The 20033-nt window shown below is 35.2% G+C and overlaps 2 protein-coding genes and 1 long non-coding RNA gene across 5 annotated transcripts; 2 read left to right on the forward strand and 1 right to left on the reverse strand.

Moving 5' to 3' along the window:
- The first annotated feature begins 9 nt into the window (after positions 1-9).
- Positions 10-8287, forward strand: LOC112140792. Of its 3 annotated transcripts, none has more exons than XR_004947903.1 (4): positions 10-192; positions 1409-1564; positions 7911-8021; positions 8173-8287. It is a non-coding gene; the product is annotated as an uncharacterized LOC112140792 (long non-coding RNA). The 3 variants fall into 3 exon arrangements; XR_002918254.2 differs by having other exon boundaries at positions 10-161; XR_004947904.1 differs by having other exon boundaries at positions 81-139.
- LOC112140790 (matrix remodeling-associated protein 8) lies at positions 2126-14168 on the reverse strand. The gene is made up of 12 exons (XM_024263798.2): positions 12949-14168; positions 12494-12520; positions 12118-12426; positions 11036-11137; positions 10825-10955; positions 10583-10762; positions 8161-8299; positions 4919-5077; positions 3302-3326; positions 3162-3232; positions 2938-3009; positions 2126-2851 (listed from the first exon to the last, which is right to left on the reverse strand). The coding sequence occupies exons 1-12, from the start codon at positions 12995-12997 to the stop codon at positions 2829-2831; spliced, it is 1287 nt and encodes a 428-aa protein (XP_024119566.1). The 5' UTR covers positions 12998-14168; the 3' UTR covers positions 2126-2828.
- A 648-nt stretch (positions 14169-14816) lies between these two features.
- Positions 14817-19575, forward strand: psma5 (proteasome 20S subunit alpha 5). The gene is made up of 10 exons (XM_024263799.2): positions 14817-14968; positions 15267-15309; positions 15663-15729; positions 15855-15981; positions 17132-17199; positions 17273-17380; positions 17470-17528; positions 17616-17718; positions 19004-19090; positions 19203-19575. Exons 2-10 carry the CDS (start codon positions 15281-15283, stop codon positions 19278-19280), a joined length of 726 nt encoding a protein of 241 aa, XP_024119567.1. The 5' UTR covers positions 14817-14968; positions 15267-15280; the 3' UTR covers positions 19281-19575.
- Positions 19576-20033: the final 458 nt, after the last annotated feature.

The raw sequence follows: 20033 nt of genomic DNA on the forward strand, positions 1-20033 counted from the left end.
TTTTTCCAAAGGAGAAACCTGACATGCTCTTGATCTCTCTGGGATTTCATCTTAGAAGACTGAATGTTTTTTCTAGAGGGGTCTTCCCCAGAACATCAGAAGTAACAGTAGACCAGTCCTCCACCAATTTTTGTAGAAGGTCTGAACTATCAGAGTCACAGGTTTGAACCTCAGCCAAAGAAAAAAGTGAAAGTACGAGTTTAGACAGTCATTCAAGTTTAGCCTCTGCAGCCCTAACAAAGGGGCCTAAATATCAGAATCAGAATCTAAATTGAAAGGACAAATCTGTCATGAAGAGATTTAGTGGTTAGAGACAGTTTGATATTGGATATAAATCATAATAGAGTAACATTCCTGTATGTATATGTAAAAAGAGTTTACTTATCTTTTCTGAATGACTTTACATGTGACCATTGGCCAAAACATTTAAAATAATTTTATGGTCACATTTGATAAAACCAGGGCCTGAAATTCATTGTGTTAAATGGAAGAATTCCCCCTTTACTTGCTTCTCATGGGAGGATTTCTGCACTTTGACTTTTATGTCCTGCAGAATGCTCCACAGCTGCTTCTCCAAAATCGTATGGAGGATATTAAACGAGTCGTGGATTATTTCTCTCTGACAACCCGGTCATAGTTACACGAAGGTTACAAGTACTTCACTGAATGCTGCTTGTTTGATTATGAAGGTTATTCAGATTTTCTTCTTCTAATTAATGCTAATGCTACCACGAGCTTTCCATGACGGGGATGAGACGTAGAGCTGTAGAAGATCTTTTCTGACCAGTTAAAGTTGATCACATTTCCATGTTCACAAAAATCACTAAAAACAGAGCTAAAGTAAGACGATTTCAACGCGTCTTGCAATAAAGAAAAACTAAATGTGGCGTTATTAAGCCTTGGGCGCAGTTAAAACAGTGCAGCCAACATGCAGCAATGTGCATCTGCATCTATTACATGTGGCCAACATGAATTTCCGTCAGTTCTTAAAACACTTGCGAATAACATTAAGCAAAATAGAACCGGGTAGAATAATATCTGCTCAAATGAAAGGTTGATATTTTCAATAAAACCTCAAATATTGAAGGATTATTTCAATTTTGTATTTAAATTAGTGAAAAATCTAAGACAGAAATGAGAATACAGTTCGGTAGAACATTCATAAAATAAATATTATACATTTTTCTTTTGAAATTGGTAAGGTTACCTTTTATTATTTATGTAAAACTGGGCTAAACAGTGTTTAGCTGTCCGCATTGCTGTTCTAAACTCAAACATCGGGAGTATATTCGCATTTTCTGTTCTGTTGCCATTTTGTCTGACATCACTGTGAAAATGTTCTACTGAAATAAACTTGTTTAATTCTTGAAAATATATTCAGAAACTGTCTGTGTGCTGCCCCCTACAGATTGAATCGAGGCAGTAGAGTTTCAAGTCCCACGCCATGATCTGCAGCTCCAGTAATGGTAACAGTCCTGACCCAAGCCCCACCCTGACTGGAGTTTCAAATTTCAGCCGTGGGTGGAGTCAGCCTCCAACTTCACTGTTTGGATACCCTTTAAAGGTTTGTTTGTAATTTAGACCCATTTAAATCTTCAAAAGTCATATCAAATTTGCAAAAAATTAACCAGATCCCGATATTTCTCCTCAACAAATGGTTGAAAAGATTTCACAAGAAAGACAACATGACCCAATATACATGTTTTAAAAAATGTTGCTTTTTATTGTGATAAAATTGCTTGAGTGAAAAGAAAAAGCAAAAGACGTTCAGTGGGCAGGATCCACAGTCACTCTCTGATCTGGAACATTGACCATAACTCCCCTCTTCCTTCTGCTGGTTAGCTTTCATTCATATTTTCTGATTAGTGGAAACTCCACTTCCTCCAAACAAGAATCTTTATGATGATGCTGCAAAGAAGCCCAACTTTATCTCAGCTCACAATCTGTGTATGGAGGACCACATGAGACAAATTGAAATAAATATATACGACATTAAATTATTAAATAAATGTGTCAGTAATTATTTAAAATTGGTATTAAATAAATAAAAGTGGAAATCAATAAATAAATGTTTAAATATATGTGGCATTAAAATATTCAAATAGTAATTAAAAAGCACATTTAAATATTTCATGACATATTTTACTATTTCATGGCCAGTGTGGGCCAAAAGAAACAAATTGAAATAAATACATACACCATTAATATTAAATATATTTATTTCAATGTGTCCCTTGGAGCCTACAGTTGCCATTAAATAAAAAAAAACGTCCTGAAATATTTAAATGTCTGTTTAAAGGTTATTTTAATTTTTCAATGCTATACACATTTAAACATTTATTTATTGATTTCCAGTTGTATTTACTTAATGCCAATTTAAAAAAAATGATGACACATTTAATAATTTGATATTAAACATATTTATTTCAATTTGTCTCTTTTAGACCGTACAGGACCATGAACTAAGTAAATGTGTCATAAAATTTTTAAATGTGCTTTTTAACGGCCATTTTATGGCCACATATATTTAAACATTTACTTATTTACTTCCACTTTTATTTGTTTAATGCCAATTTCAAATATTAAATGACACATTTATTTAATAATTTAATATTGTATATATTTATTTCAAATTGTCTCATTAAGTCCTCCATATATGCAGAGCTGCCCCCGTTTGGGATTCTATTCAGATGGAGAGTAAAAACAAAATCTGACCACAAAACATTCAGGGTTCTTCCTGTATTTCATAGCATTTTCCTGCTAGAAGGACGGGTGGGTGTGTTCTGTTTGGACCAGCCAGTGGCCCAGATTTCCCATCGATCTGTTTCTCACTTTGAGAACTTCAGCATCTCTGCAAGAAACAAACATAAATCCAGACTGAGGCTGAGGAAGAGGAACATGTGGGAAGGGTTTGTGATCATTCTAATGTCTGCATACCTTCATCAAGATCAATGACTTTAGGCGGGGAGCTAGCTAGGACCTTTTCCTTTAGCAGATTGTTCTTGTAGTCTAAACACAAGGAAATAGTTCAGATATATGCTCAGTTGAAAGACAAACCACAGCTGCTGATGCAGCAAAAGTGAGAAACGCCCCTTTAAGGCCTCCGACAGACGGCTGAAAGTCACAGAGGAACGCTGAAAGGGTTGACACCTGAAACTCACCAAACCTTCTCTCCTCCTGAGCGTTCGCCTCGGTGACGTCCATCTCACACTCGTCTGAGCGGCTGCTCGAACTGCCACAGGAAGACGTTAATTGACTTCAAGGGGAACACGATAGTTCTGGGTTTGGTGCTGATACTCACCCCATTGATGACAGCGGATGTGACTCTGAAAAGAAATAACATTTGATGAGAAAAACAGATTCACAGAAACTAGAGCCTCCTTGGTCTCCTTAATACACAAATTAAGAAAACAACACACTTAAAACTATTTAATATCCCAACTTTTTGTGCCAGAAAGAATATCCTGCTCAATTGGATTTCTGAGAATATCAGCAAGGGTCAAAATAGTAATAGACCATATTTCCTTAGACCATTTAACATGTGTAGTACACTCCACAACTCTAAAATAGGGAAGTCTTTTTAGAACTATGTATGTATGTAATATGTTGATGTCTTTGTAATTCTTTATAGAGTTTTTCTCTGAAATAATCACCAGTTCTGATATAATAATGAATTGCGGCTATTCAATAATTATTATATGGAGAAATGTAGTGTATGGGGTGCCGTCTGTCAATCTACAAAGTAAAATTTAAACATAAATATTTTTTGATATTTAGCATGTTTTAGGAGAAAGAAAAACTGGTCTCATTAAAAAAGAAACAATATTTTCATCTTTTAAATCATGTTTTTAACATGTTACATTTGCTAACTAAATATTTAGCTAGCAAGCTAAATATTTAAATTTAAACCAAATGTTTATTTATACATTAAACAATTAGTTTTTCCAAATTGAATATTTAGATATGACCTAAGTATTTATTTTCCAAATTAAATATTTGAGCTCTATAACTAAATATTTATTTGTTAAATAAATATTTAAATACAAACTAAACATTTAGATAAGAGCTAAAAATTTTAGCTTCGTTACAAAATATTTAGCTTGGATCTAAGAATTTAGTTTAAAGTTAAAAGTGAAATATTGAGTGTTTAAGAAAGTATTTAGTATTATTTTTTTTACTAAATATTATGCTTGGAACTAAATATTAAGTTAAACAGCCAAATATTGAGTTTTTAACTAAATATAGATATTTTTTAATTAAATATTAAGTTTAGACCTACATATTTAGTTTGAAGCTAAATATTATGTTAAAAAGAGATATATTTGGTTTTTAACTAATATTTAGTTTTTAAACTACATTTTTTAAATACATATTTAGCTTGGTTCTAAATATTTAATTTGGAGCTAAATATTGGGTTTTTAACTATTATTTAGTATTTAACTTTTTTTTTTTTCACAAAATATTTTGCTTGGATCTGAATATTTAATTTGGAGATAAATTTTGAGTTTTTAACTAAATATTTAGGTTGGATCTAAATATTTAGCATATTTAGATCGCTTTTTTAATATTCAAGTTAAAAAAAACTAAATATTGAGTTTTTAAGAAAATATTTTCTTTTTCACAGTTTTTTTATCTAAAATATTAAGCTTGGATCTAAATATTTTGTTTGGAGGTAAATATTAAATTAAAAAGAGAAATATTAAGTTTCGAGCCAAAATGTTTAGTTTTGAACTAAATATTCATATTTTTTACTAAATAGTTAGCTTGGATCTAAATATTTAGCAAATAGTCAAATTACTTCAGATAAGCGAAGTGGACTACCAAAATAAAAGCTGGATTTTGCTCAGTCTGAACTGATTCATGCCAGAGTTTTCACCCAAGTTCTTACACTCATTCAAGACATGTCCAACAGTCAAACCTTTAGTTCTAAGCCGTCGCACGATGAAGATGATGAAGAGTGCGATGAAAGCCAGCAGCAGCAGGGAGGTGAGCATGTAGGCCAGTGGTAGGATGATCTGGTGTCTTTGGTCTGGTAAGATGACATTGATGACCTGAGGTTTCTCAGCTTTAGTCGTGTCTGAGGGTTAAAAACGAAAAACAGTTGTTTTTGCTTTTTGACACTTTATTCTGGAATCTCATCTTTTTTAGTAGTTAAATATAATATCCCTCACAGTAGGCCTACGAACTAAACACATCATGGAAGGAGCTGAAGCTTTGAATCCCAGTCAGACAGATCTTATGATGTAGAGTAAGTAGTTTTTTAAGCAGCAGATCACATGACATGACCTCGCTGCTTTCCTGCTTCTCTCCACACGTGTGACTTCTGCTGTGATCTGACCTTTCTTTTCACATGTGCATGAGACTGGAGTTGGATTATGTCAAGGAAATAAAACAAAATGAAACTAAAGACAACAAGCAACAGTAAAATCTACCTAAACAATCAAACTTAGGATAATTAGTGATTAATTGGATGGAAAATATTTACATACACATGTAAATAATTCACTTATAATCACTCCTTAATCCATATATTAGCTCTTAAACACACAGTACATGACACAATGAAACCATTAAATATTAAGTTTGCCAAAAAAGAGTTCAATTAATTGGTTAAAAGGGATTGAGAGGAAGTGAATCTATGCAAAATGAGCAGGGATTAGCTTGTTTGCTTTTACTGCGGATGAGATGTGGCAAAGTCAGAGGAAAGCCTGGTTTCATTTAAGTTCCATTAAAAAAATAGAAGTGAAGTCAAGAAGCAGCTGCAGACCTCAGACTCCACATACTTGAGCCAAAACTGGATCCAGACTGGAGTCGTGCTGTGATTTACTTTTCTGGGCATGAAAACATAGAAAGGAAAGGGTAAAAAAATAAAGGAGTGGAGGAAAGACAGAGCAGGGATGGAATGGAGGAGAGGAGCCAAGGGAGAGGAAGAGGAGGTTTAGAACTTTCTCGAGGGGCCTATCTCTCACAAGAAGACCTTATCTCAGCAGCCAAAACACAAACTTTCTGCTCATACAAGCTCCGTCTTAGTATTGAACATGAAAACACTCCAAAAGACATCGTTTGTAACATCTGGTGGAAACATTTCTGCCTGTGCTCATGTGCCCTAGTTACACAAGAAAATAGATTAGAAGTATCTCTATCAAAATACTTTCACTTATTTTTATGTTTCAATAGATTTGTCAAAAACGAAGCTTTTTCTTTACAGCAAATGTCCCGTTTTTGTCCATAAAAAAGGCAAAAGTTGTACTTTTTTAAACATCAAAGGGCAAAAGTAAAAATGAATGGATTGTGATGGAAATCTAGCAGTGCACGGTGAATTATTGGAGAAAAGGAAGCTGTAACTGGATACGTAGCATTACCTGCGATAATGCTAGAGCGAATGCTGCCAGCTGAATATGGCTACAGAAGATGCCAGGATAGCTGAAAATACTGTAGCTGATGGCTAAAAAAACTTAAGCTGATAGCTGAAAACACTGTATCTAAAAGCTGAAAGCTTGCCAAAATATTAGTTAAGATAAAAAATGTGCCAAAAAATATGTATAATTTTGACAAAACAGCTAACATGATGCTAAATAGCTAAACTCAAAATTTGCCAAAATAACTTCTAAAAAGTCAAATTTTGACAAAACAGCTAACACAATGCGAAAATATAAGCTAAACTCAAAATGTTCCTAGAGACCTTTAAAAAAAAGTCTAATTTTGACAAAACAGCTAACATGACGGTTAAATATTTAATAAACTAAAAAGTTTCCCAAGGAAATATAAAAGGGTGTAATTTTGCCAAAACAGCTAGCATAATGCTAAAACATTAGCTATAAACTCCAAGTTAGCCTAAAGAACTTTAAAAAAATTGACAAAACAGCTTGCATATTGCTTAAATATTAGCTAAGCTTAAAATTTGCCTAAACTTTTAACAAGTCACATTTTGAGAAAACATCTAGCATCGGGCTAAAATTTTAGCTAAACTAAAAATTGGCCTAAAAACTGGTAAAATGTCTAGATTAGCTAAGAACGGCTAGCATGTTGCTAAATTAAAAGCTTAATTCCAAATTATTCTAAAAAAACCCTGAAAATTTTAAAGTTTGGATTGTGTCTCTAGCTGAAATATGCAAAAGTTCCCAAGTTTCAAAGTGCACAAAGTTTTTAAAGGATTTGAGCAATTTCACATTCACTTCCTATGGGGCATTTTTTCCTCAATATTTAAAAAACTAAAAAGTTTATCGATACCAAAAATACAAACAGTAATGTCCTGAATGAGTTGAGCGGTTTGATGCAGAGATTACTCAAATCGCTAAATGTGTGATTGTTTAATGTGCCAAAAAACATACAGAAAAGAGCAGGAGAATCACTATAGTTTGAAGTCTTCACACAATAAAAGAAGAAATAAATGTGTGCAGACGGTCAAGCCAAGATCAGCAGAGCAGAAGTCAGTTGAGGAAAGTGAAAAAAAGATGGATTTAAAACTTGGCTCTACTACTACAGGGGAAACATTTTTGCTGATAAACAGGTATTCGTATAATCATGTGTGGTTCTGCCACTGTAGTCCTGCTTATACAGCTCAGAGAGCGGAGGATTACTGGTGTGGGTAGAGCTGGACTTTACTCAAATCACCGTGTCCAGGAGGTTCCACTGAGATGAGATCACTCTTCTTTGTTTTTTTGCACAAACTTATGCAACTATAATGTTATCCCATTTTGACATAGCTCCCATAAATGTCATGTGCACCAAGGAGTTTCTCCTCATTTTAAAGATACTAAAAATGACTAGTTTTTAAGAAATATTTTCTCACACCCATTATCTCTGGATCTTGATTTGAAGTTAAAAAGCTGCAAAAGCCGATGATGGTGTAAGAAGCTGAGGATGACTTGGAAAGCAGAGGGTGGACATGTGTGTGTTTGTGGTTTCAGAAGTCTGGCGTCAAATCGGCTGACGGTGCAAGAAAATAAAGCCCTCTCCCTCATGAAGCTAACAGAAACTTTCATAAAGAGGTGGGATTTTCCCTCTGCTGCTGCTCTTTGGTAAGTCTAGGAGACATGGTCAGGATAAGACGGGGTAAAACAAGAGGGAAGTAAAAAAACAGATGTTTTTTTCTCCCCGCACTGTACACAGAGCTCAAATGTACAGATTGATAAAACACATGTTCTGTACGTTTGTTACCTTTCTCTTCAGCCGGCAGGGCTTTGACGGGCTCTCTGGACTCAGTCGGCGGCTGAACTGTGACCTGGAACTCCCTTCTCTCGTGTAGACCGCAGTAGTGATGGTGAAGGTGGCAGGAATACATGCCCTGGTCTACAGGCTGACAAACATGTGGAGCCTTAAACACTTACATTTTGGGGGTTGTAGCTAAAAATGTTTGAATGAATCGAAAGGAAAACCAGCACTTCTAAAATAACAACTAAAGCTGAGTTACATATTCAGATTCTGATGTCATCTGCTGTGGAGGAAGATGTTGTTTTTCTGCCAAATCATAAAAATCAGAAAGCAGTAAAAAAAAGATCCCTCCTGTTGAGTAAACTGTAGAGTTGGGTATCACCAATAATTTACAGAATTGATTTGATTCGATACATCAGTGCCTTGATTGATTCAATTTCGATTTTTTTTTCTTCGATTCTTTTGATCCAGTTAATTCAATTCAATTTTGAGTTGATATATTTTGACATATTGTTTAGAAATAAATTAATAATCAATTTATCTTTTGAAGATATTCATATTAATCTGGTTACAGGTTACATAGAAAAGGAATTGGTGAAATTATAATGGGATTGTTAATAGCATACAGTGTTACATGGATTCTCAAACAGAGAAGCTCCAACAATTATTCTGCCTCTCCTGGAGGGTGTTTCAGTTTGGCCACTAGGTGGTGATAGTGGTTTAGCATTAAACATTATTCAGAAGAAGAAGAAAGAACGAGCAAAAAATTGTGTTTTAGGGCACAAATTGTTACTTCCAAAAATATTTCCTCAGAAAAGTTTGAAAATGTATGCCTGTGAGCTGGGGATGTAACGATTCAGTCAAGCCATGATTTGATTTGATTCATAGTTTTAAGTCACGCTTCGATTTTTAAAAACATTTTCTGATTTTTTTTAACAATGAATTAAAGGTATTTTATGCCCAAGTATGTTTTCTTTTTGCCCCTTACATCCAACTGTCTGTTTTCCTACTAACAGAAAGGATTCAATAAACAATTAAATTAATTAAATGAATTTCCCCCCAGGGGATTAATAAAGTATCTTGATTGATTGATTATACATAATATTAAAATGATCACCAATCCTCTGTTCATGTTGTGCTCCATGTGACGGACCGCTCCACACCCACGCCCGCTCAGCGCAATCCTCCCTCAGCCGCTGAGCGCACAATGAATGTTCAACCTGGTTCAACACTTGGAAGCATAATTGCAGCAGTGCAGCACAATGACCAATCAGGGACCTATATTTTTGAGTGATGCGTGGGTGGTGTCCGCTTCAAAGCACCGAAGGGCCAAACATGATGACAAAAGAGAAATGAATCATTGCTGTTTGAACCAGGTTGGATTAATAGGACACCCAGACAGACATTATATCTCCTCTAAAGAATCTCCTCCCTGTCGATACCTGTGTGAGCGCGCTGTTATAAACCCGCATAGAGTGAGTTCTTGAATGCACCACATGAGGCCGTTGTGTAAGCACGTTGAATCAGGTTAAACATTCAGCACTCAGTGCATGCCCAATTTGTGCGGAGAGCTCGCAAACAAACTTAAAAACTTGCGTAGCAACACGCAATCCATGCGCAGAGGCCAAGAATTCTGTTGTGCGCACGTTTGCATCGACTTTTCATTGAAAGAGTCTGCTTGATATGCAGCCGCTGTGAGAGCACGCACACACAGGCGAACCTGCCTGGAAAGCTATCATATAGATTTTTAATTTTCTGCATTGATGAACATGTTTAATTGTTTTTTTACCGATTCCCGAAGAATCATTACATCCTTACTGTGGGTATATAAAGATGTTCATTTAGTCAGCAATGTATGTTTAGTTCAACCAAGCATTAGCATTAGCCATTATATAGGAAATCCCATTATACATTAAAATTTAACTTTAGCACTATGCGTTAGATCGATCTCTACTTTTAGAGATCTACTTAAATGAGCCATACCATGAAAATTCTACTTTTTGAGGTTTTAAGTGCATTATACGGTTCATTTCTTTCTATAAAGAACCTCAAAGCGCTAATTTGACGTCAGCGTGATGAGGAAGGAAGAGTCTGCTCTGCCAGCACCGTCCTCAGTCTAACATCAACACTTTTCTGTGAATTTTATAACAAAAACCATCCCAGAGTCCTTCTGTATTTAAATTAAATTCTCTTGCTGTGCATTTTATTAAGAAAACAGCTGAAGCTGTCAAGATCCACTTCTTTTGTTTGGCTTTTTGCGACAAAAGGGGAACATATGCTTTATATTTAAATAAAGTTGTATTCCAGGAATGCAGTTACTGTGGCCACACACACGTCTGCTCCCCAAAGCGAGCGTCTTCTACCATAAATACTGTTCTCCAGAGCATCCCAACCTGACTTCAGTCTGCTGTGTTCGCCTCAGCCGTACCTGAACGTCTCTTATCGTAAGGGAGAAGTCTCCCACTGCAAAGGCCTGATTGCTGATGTTCATCTTCATCTGCAGGAACAGAGGTCCGTAGCTTCGCTGCTCTCCAGAGGCGTACAGGTCGACCAGTCGATCGGCTCGGTCATGTCCGACTCCTGGGGACTGGCGGTCCCAGTGGACCACCTGGAGAGATTCTTAATGAGCACATCTACAAATAAACCTCATCTTTATCTAATAAAACTGACCTGTTGGTCCTCTTCGTTGCTTCGGTCAATCCAGACTGACCGTCTATTGATGCACGGCAACACCACGGTGCTGCCCAGCAACACCACGTACACGACCTTCTGCCCGTCCCAGAAGCGCTGCTCTTTACGAGCTTTGGGGGAAAACGAGAGCCGGGGCAGATGTCAGAGTAGACATGAGTGCTCAACAGATTACCGTCTCACAGATACATACGAGATTTGGTGACATTCAGCTGGATTCTGACGGTCTCTTGCAGGTGGCAGTAGAGATGATGGAGGTTACAAGAGTACAAACCTCTGTCATTCTGTGTTATATCTGTCATTGGAAAAAGAAAGAATAAAGTAAACCCGTTAATCACAGTGGATATAGCTATATATACCTTGTATTCAGTATTTTACATATACTTTGTAGTTTCGTGTATGTATAAATAACATATTTTGAATGCATTTTTCATTGTCCCCAAACTACTTGAGCACAAATAAGAGTTTCTAGGCCCTAACACCTCATTTTTTAACCAAAAAAAAAAAAACTAGTATTCATAGGAACATATTATAGGCAAAAAAATGAACCTTTGTTCTGGATAGACTAAAAAAAAGCTAAATGTGATCAAGAACAGATTAATTCTATTAAGAATTCTAGGATTCCTATTAGCTAAACTTGAGTTTGGTAAGGGACACAATTATGGGGATAAAAACAGTCTCACCCCAATTTGTGCATGGGTAATTCTTGATTTGTGCCTAATTTAGGATTTGTGCGCAATTCTTGATTTTTGCATAACTTAGAATTTGTGCATAATTTAAGTTTTACGGGTAATTTGGGATTTTTGCACACCTTATTTGTTTATTTGTATTCTTGATTTGTGCATAACTTAGGATTTGTGGGTAATTTAGGATATTATTCACAATTTAAGTTAAAAGTGGCTGATAAGAAAACTGATGACCCAGGATTCTAGCAGCATTTAAATGTATCACTTAGGCACAAATCTTGGAGACTTGAAGAGAGTCTCATCATATTTGTGTGTAAATGTGGTTTTGTGTGAGTGAATCAATTGATTGGTGCGTACTTTTTTTTAAAGATTTGCTTGTGTAGTTAGTTTTAGGCTGTTGCAATTTTAATTTGTGCATGTGCAAATTGTATTTTGCATTATTTTTTATGTTGTAACTTTTGTACTTATGCACAAAATGCATTGTATGAGTTACAAATCAAGAATTATGCCCACACAATCAGGGTGAATCTATTTTCTCTCCATACAAAATGCCCCCACGCACACACATGGGAAAAAATATGTGTTTAACCTTTGATGGCCAACGAGAAGTTCCCATCTTTGAAGGCTGTGGGGTTGAGGGAGACCCTGCCCAGGTTGTAGGAGTTGTACATCCTCTGATCACCTGCAGAAAACATGTCCACCACCCTCTCCATGGTGCTGTGCTGATATTCCCGATACACGTCCCAGTGCACCACCCTCTGTCTGTCCCTCACCCTGTCTCTGGTCCACACCATGCGGCCGCTGACACACTGCAGCACTATGGTGGAGCCGGCGCGCGCCGTCATGTTGTAGCCAGCCACCACCACGCTGCTGCTGCTGCTGTCAGACTGACATGATGCTGATGGTAGAGGTTTCAGTTAGTGATGATGAAAATCTAAACAAGAGTGAAACAAACAGATACATACCTGCAGAGAAGAAGAAGGCTGCAAAAACTGAAATCGAAAGAAAAGAAGAACTGCTCGAATCATTCACCTCAATAGATATCTTTATTTCACAGTTTCTTTAATATTTTTTTTTAATTGGCACTAAAAAATAACACAAGAATGAGATGTTTGCCTTTCTCTAAAAACATGTGGAGGTTGTTAATTTAATCCAAGCCAAAAAGTTTGTTTAAACTGTCTTAGTGGGACAATGAAATGAAGGAATCCAGAACCAGATGGACGTTTCTTAAGCTTACATTTGGGATAAATATTTCCCCCCTTCATTCTAAGTCAAATACCTTCCAAATGTTCAATTAATCAAAAAGAATAGATCAAAGTGAGAGAAAACTGATATTTTCTGAAGTTTCATGTTTGCATGCAGAAGAAAACTATAAATATTCCCACGAAAGAAAAACATTGCTAAACATAATCTCACTTACTGTGTACCAGGAGCGAAAACGGAACAACGATTTTCTTATTTTCCATCATCTTGATGACAGCTTTATGCAGCTAGGAGTTTTCTCTTCTTATTCACAGAAAATGTGTCCCATTTCCAGAGCAGCAAAAGTAGAAGCAACAATTCTTTTAGTCAAATTTCCATTAATCTCTCAAAAGCGTCCACAGCGAGTCAGAACAGAATCCAACTGGAAAATGCCCTGGAAAAACCTGCAGCTGCTGGACTGGTACTCCGCCTCCCAAAACTCCCCAACTACAGCTGCAACATCATCAGGAATGTGCACGAGGAAAGTTACAGTTTCTTTTATTTTATTTCTTTTTAAAAGAAATGTGTACTTCATATTTCAAACAATAGTCTATTCACATGTATTTCTTTGTGAAGTACTTTGGTTAAACAGTGTTTATCGTGGATCAAGATTCCAAGATGTTATTTATTGTAATCTCACATAAATTAATATATTCAAACTTTTTTTCCTTCCTTTTAATACCAGCAAAAATGTTATCAGGAAATTATAAAAAAAAATATATTATAATACTAAAAATGAATGTAACTTCCATTGACTTTAAGACTCACGAAATCAGCTCTACTGCGACCCCAAGTGTTCAATTCCCACAATAACAAGCAAAGAAGACAGAAGGATTTGATCTTCTGTTTTGTTGCTTTTATTTGATGTTAGTTATTTTTTTAATTGACAGACTAGACATTACAATCCATGGTAATAAATATGTAAATACGTGAAGACAAAATGAATTAATTTAAGCATCAGTAAAAGAGAAAAGAAAATAAAAAAAACAGACTTAAAACCAAAAATTGACAACATAAAATACTATTTAAAAAATGTATAAATACAAAAGAAAAAAAAATTCTAATTATAATCAGAGATCCGCATTTAATTGGAAGGCATCAATATACAGTATTAACAATCCCAAATAAGATGATCCATAAATTAAAGGGTAAGGGAAAAAAATCACATTAGCTGGTAAACTGACAAAGGATTTAAAAACGGTGTGGGAATCTTATTTTTTAATCTCTTTTAAAGATTTACAGAGAAAATAAAAAATTTGGACTTTCAAAAATTGAAATTTTTGGATTAAAAAAAATGATAAAATATAACTAGATTTTTGAACAAAAATTGAATTTTCTTTTCCTTGTCAATACAACCAAATAAAATATTAGAATACGTAAATAACTGCACTGTACTTTTTGTTGAAAGTCATGTATGTCAACCCCAAAAATTCTTAACCACCTTGGAATCATAAAATATATGCTTTTGAGTTTTAATATCATTTTTACAAATTTGACATATATTATCTCGAATATTAAACCTTAAATGTAAAAATTATTTACAGGGATAAATATGTTAATTATTTTCCAAGTGGATCTCTTTCATTTTTGGCTGAAGGGAAAATTGATTTAATATTACAAGTATCATTTTTTTGGAAAAAGATGCAGACAGAGTTTTTCTTCTAAAAACTCTGTCTGTTATTGCACTTTATATTGGACAGAAGGACATTATCAAGTTAAAGTTGAGTTAAAATCAAGGAATGTGGTACATTTGCTTTAATCAATTGAAATACTTTGGAGGAATTACCTTAATGACTCTTGAGTATTTTGTGCAATTTAACTGATACTTGATTTTAGGATCTGTGTGTTTAAAAAATGTGCCATCGCTGTTCATCCCTTGAACTATGACCCACATTCCTTTATCCATCCACATTGTATACAATGATGTTATGTTAGTTTGAATTTCAGATTTAAAAAAAGAAAAAGTCCTAATACCTTTTTTATGTGGCCAAAATCTTGCTCTGTAATGATAGTAGCTTACTTTCTGCACTGTTTGAATATGTTTTTATTGTGATACAAAATGATTTTGGCTAAATTTTGCTAGTAGTTCAGACCGGAACCTTTGCGTCATTATTGTTGGAAAGGGGAACACTTTTGATGTTACACTCCAGACTCTTCCTCTGAAAGAAGCGAACTCATTCAAGGGTTTGTGGTTAAAGGTAAATATGTCATTTTCAGCCTCGGGATTTTTGTTATTTTGGCTAATTAATAAACAATCGATATTTTAAACGGAGTTGAGGTTTTTTCATGTTTATTTTTAATCGTAAATAGCATTGTGGGGCTTTTAGCGGCTGCGCTTGTCAGTTAGCATGCTCACTCGATGTGTTAGCTAACTGTGCTAACTAATCGGTCGCCAGGGGGAAACTAGTTCAAAGACACAAACGTGTTTCTAGACAGAATTAAAAGTGTTTTTTGGGGGGTTCTAGTCCCAGATAAACACCTCCTCTCTCCCTGCAGGTCCCGGGCTGAAGATGTTTTTAACCAGATCGGAATATGACAGGTTGGTGAAGCACAAACTGCTTTGTCATTTGTTTAGCGCTCCTCAGCGGGAAAGCTCAAACAAATGAGAGAAATGATTTTTAGATTTATCACTATTATCTCAAGGAATTTTATGATTTTATGCCCCTTGTAAAGTGATATTTTTTGGATCCCTTTTACCACTGCGTGGCTTTGGTAAGGTATTGGAGTTGTGCAGAAGAAAATCTGGCTAAACTTTCACTTTCGATATTGCAATTTTTTTCGTCTAGATATAAACAGACTTTCCTATAATTAACTTTTCAACAGTTTTCCCCTTAATGTATTGGCTGAAAGACTTTTCGTATTAAATGTGCTTCTTTTTGTTTTCTCCTGCAGAGGTGTGAACACATTCTCCCCAGAGGGAAGATTGTTCCAGGTCGAATATGCCATTGAGGCAATAAAGGTGAGCATCTTGTTCTGAAGGCTGGATCATCAAAGTTATATATATATATTTAATTTAAGCACTCACCTTAGTTGTTTGCATTAAAGCTCATCAGCTTGTATTTTTCTGTTGCCTCGCTTTTGCAGTTGGGCTCCACGGCGATCGGCATCCAGACATCAGAGGGAGTTTGTCTGGCTGTGGAGAAGAGGATCACTTCCCCGCTGATGGAACCCAACAGCATTGAAAAAATCGTGGAGATCGACAGTCACATCGGTGTGTGGAAATACAAGCACACTTACAACAATGCATTGAAACAGTTTTCAGAAACGATACGATTCAATTCAAATTATTTTAGATTCTTTCAATCGACTTAATTCAATTTAATTCAATTCAATTTTGAGTTTACACAGTTTGCATATTTATACACATTTGTTTAGAATTACATTAATAATCCACTATATGTTTTGAATATATTTATTTTAATCTGATCCAGTTCACATAATGTAAAATCTGTGAAATAATAAGATTATTAATATCATCCAGTGTTACATGGTTTCTCAAAAGGAGAAGTTCTAACAAAAATGTTCAGATCATTAACATTGTAAACATTGTTCTGCTTCTCCTGGAGGACATTTCAGTTTGGCCACTAGGTGGCGACCACGCTATAGCATTAAACCGTAATTCCAGAAGAAGTAAGAATGAGCAAAAAACAGTTTTAGACCAAAAACGGTTACTTTAAGAGTTTGGAAAATTCATGCCTGTGAGTTTAGAAAGATATTCATTTAGTCAGCAATGTATGTTTAGGTCGACCGAGCGTTAGCATTAGCTAACAGACTTTAGCTTTATGTGCTAAATCAATCTATATTTTTATGAATCAACTAATTAATCTATTAAGATTTATTTTTCAATTTTATCATCTTATTATTTTTTAACTCGCACACTTTAGTTTCAGATATCTCGATATGAAATATGTATATTTAATCTGTCTTTTAGTCTATAGTAATAAATAAATAAAACTATGTTTACTTGAATGTGTTTTTATGAACTGAATAAAAGTAACAGAAAGGTTTAGCATATAAAACGTTCTTTTTTTTGTTGGTTATCACTGAAGAGCTCAAATAAAAAATAGAAAATTAAAAATAAAAAAAGTTTAACTAAGCCACCCTTCAAACATCTGGCTTAAACAAGTAGAATAAATGTTGCGAAATATCGTTTTTATTAGGTTTTGGTGAAGTAAAAAGATATGCCTGAAGCATTTCCTTTTTATTAAGTTATGGTCAGAAGTGAATGATGGATGTTGCAACCATTTGTAGTTTCCTAACAATACTGAAATTGTAGTTTATCTTCTTTGCCTGTTTAAAATTTGTTGTTGTGATGGTAGAATTTATTTTGAGATTTTAGATTTTTTGTTTTCTCATTTCAGGTTGTGCCATGAGCGGTTTGATAGCTGACGCTAAGACTCTTATTGACAAAGCAAGAGTGGAAACGCAGGTCTGACACGGCTGAATATTGTCAGGATTGACGTTAAAGTGCTCTCTCTAAAGCCTTGCATTTCCTCTTGTAGAACCACTGGTTCACATACAATGAGACCATGACAGTAGAGAGTGTGACCCAGGCCGTGTCCAACCTGGCCCTGCAGTTTGGAGAGGAGGATGCAGATCCTGGTGCAATGGTGGGTCAATCTGTTATTTAGTTTGTCTCCATTCTTCATCTGAATGACTTCCAGTTTTACTCTTGTTTTCCTTTTATCTTAATCCTCAGAGTCGGCCCTTTGGTGTAGCGCTACTGTTCGGTGGAGTTGATGAAAAAGGACCCCAGCTGTACGATTTGATCATTTTATAAAGCTAAAAAAAGATATTTAGTCATAGTTTTGCCTACAATGAGCCCTAACTTTGTGTGTGTTGCAGCTACCACATGGACCCCTCAGGAACCTTCGTGCAGTGTGATGCTCGAGCTATTGGTTCTGCGTCTGAAGGAGCACAGAGTTCTCTTCAAGAAGTTTACCACAAGGTACTGAAAAGTCATGTTTAACCTTCTGTTATATACCTCAGAAGTTCAATACATTTTTTTATGATAGTCTTCTTTAAAAACAAAATTCTCCTAATTTTTTGTGCATATTCTGTAACATTTCTACCAAATGAAAACAGCAAAAATTGTTTTTTTTTAACATACCATGGACAAAATGTCATCACCTAATTTAAATAATCTGCTCAATGTTTGTTATGAATATCCTTGAAGATTGTAGTTTCATTTTAGTAAAATCCTTTTCAAATGTTCGAAAGTAGCTTCCACAAATGATTATTTATTATTTATTCCGATCAGTCGACTAATCGGGTCATGCGCCAAGTGGATGTAAAACACACATCTTAACCATCATTAGCTTTAAACTAACTAATATATTCACACTAGCATCATCTGGGATAATGCTAGTGTGAATACCTTAAGCTGACTTTGGCAGCTGAGGATGTTAGTGGCGATGGTTGAAGATGCTGAAATTGATAGCTGAAAACATCAAAGCTGAGAGCCAGCTAAAATATTAGTTAAATGGCAAATTAGCCTAAATTTTTTTTTTAAATTGTGTAAATTAGCCAAAATACCTAGCATGCAGCTGAAATATTAGCTAAACTCCAAAATATCCTAAAGAAACTGAAAAAAATACTAAATTATCCAAAACAGCTAGCATGTAGTGGAAATATTAGCTAAACTCCAAAAACAGCTTAAAAAAATGAGCCCAAGTTAGCCAAAATAGCAATCATATTCGCTAAACTCCAAAATAACCTAAACAATCTTCATAAATGCCAAAATAATCCAAAAAGCTAGCAGAAGGCCATTATAATTTTCCCCTTTACTACACTTTGACTCCATTTAACATAAAGTAACAACTCATCGACTATTAAATGAGTCGTCGACTATTTTAATAGCAGATTGATTAGTCGTCAATTAGTCGACTAATCGTAGCAGGCCTATTGGATGATTTCAGAATTTCCCCTGAAGCTGCTGAAGGCTGAGATCCTACAAAAGCCAGTCTGAGCCTTTTCATTAGAAAAGTAACCATGACAGTTTTGAACCCAGCCTGGAGGATTCTTGAGCATAAATCCACGTGGCTGTGGGTCTGTGGATCTTCAGACCGAAGGAATCCATTTCAATTGCTTGCATAAGCTCTCTTTATTAAGTGCAGCTTCATCTTCGACTGAACTTGCTGTTGTGGTGTTTTTGCACATTTTATTTGTAAAATGCAAACAGAGTCCTCTGAGCAGGTAGAAAAATCATTGTTTTTCTTTTTCCCTCATTACAGTCCATGACATTAAAAGAGGCCATCAAGTCGTCCCTCACCATCCTTAAACAGGTGATGGAGGAGAAGCTTAATGCCACCAACATCGAGGTTTGTTCCTGATTCTGATACTGAAGTCTCTTTAAGCTCACCGGAAATCATAACTGGGCAGTTTTAGACTTAGATCCTTGATTTTCACGACATTTCTTTCTGTCTTTCATAGCTGGCAACAGTAGAACCGGGTAAGACCTTCCACATGTACTCCAAAGAGGAGCTGGAGGATGTAATCAAGGACATCTAAGCTGGACAAAGACCCGGTTTAATAAAAACAAAAAATCACCTGAGGAGGACATGAAAGTGTACCTGGCCTAACAACCCAAATGCAACGTTCCAACCACAACCTGCTGCATTCAGAATATTTTTAAAAGTTTCTATTTGAAATGTGGTGATTTACTTCTGGTCTCTCAGTGTCTGTGCAGTTCTGTACAGGAGTCTTACCAGCGCTTACAACAGAGTGGTGAGAAAAAGGAAGGGGCGAGGGGACTTTTTTCTTTTTGTTACGAATCAATACTACAATTAAAACGTTGTATTCAGAATCTCACTGACTCTTTGTATTATTTACCTTTATGTCTATTAACTTTCTTGGATGGAATAAATTGTGGCAGTTTGCCTAATTTAGATCCAGATGAGGTTTTGTTTCCACTATTTCTACTGTCGGTTTCTCCTTTAGTTACGACATATTTTTGTCAAATCTATCATAACATATCGGCTCCTGAAGGGGATGGGAGTTTGTGCTTTTAGTTTTGCTCACAAAAACTACTTTTTAAAAAGTTTTGGCTGGTAAAAAAAATTTATTAAACTTTAAAAGCTAATAACAATCTGTAGATCTTAACATTTTAGTTGACACTGCTTTTGAAAACTCAAAAGTTTTCATATTGTCACATAAGATCATTTTAGGTCTTTATTTTTAAAGTTTTCTTGTTTCAAGGCTATTTAGCTATTGTTTATATTATAGAAAAACCCTTAAAATATTTCAAGCAAATTCAGGATTAAT

This window comes from Oryzias melastigma, linkage group LG5 (genome assembly GCF_002922805.2).
Source record: "Oryzias melastigma strain HK-1 linkage group LG5, ASM292280v2, whole genome shotgun sequence".
NCBI classification, from domain to species: Eukaryota; Metazoa; Chordata; class Actinopteri; order Beloniformes; family Adrianichthyidae; genus Oryzias; species Oryzias melastigma.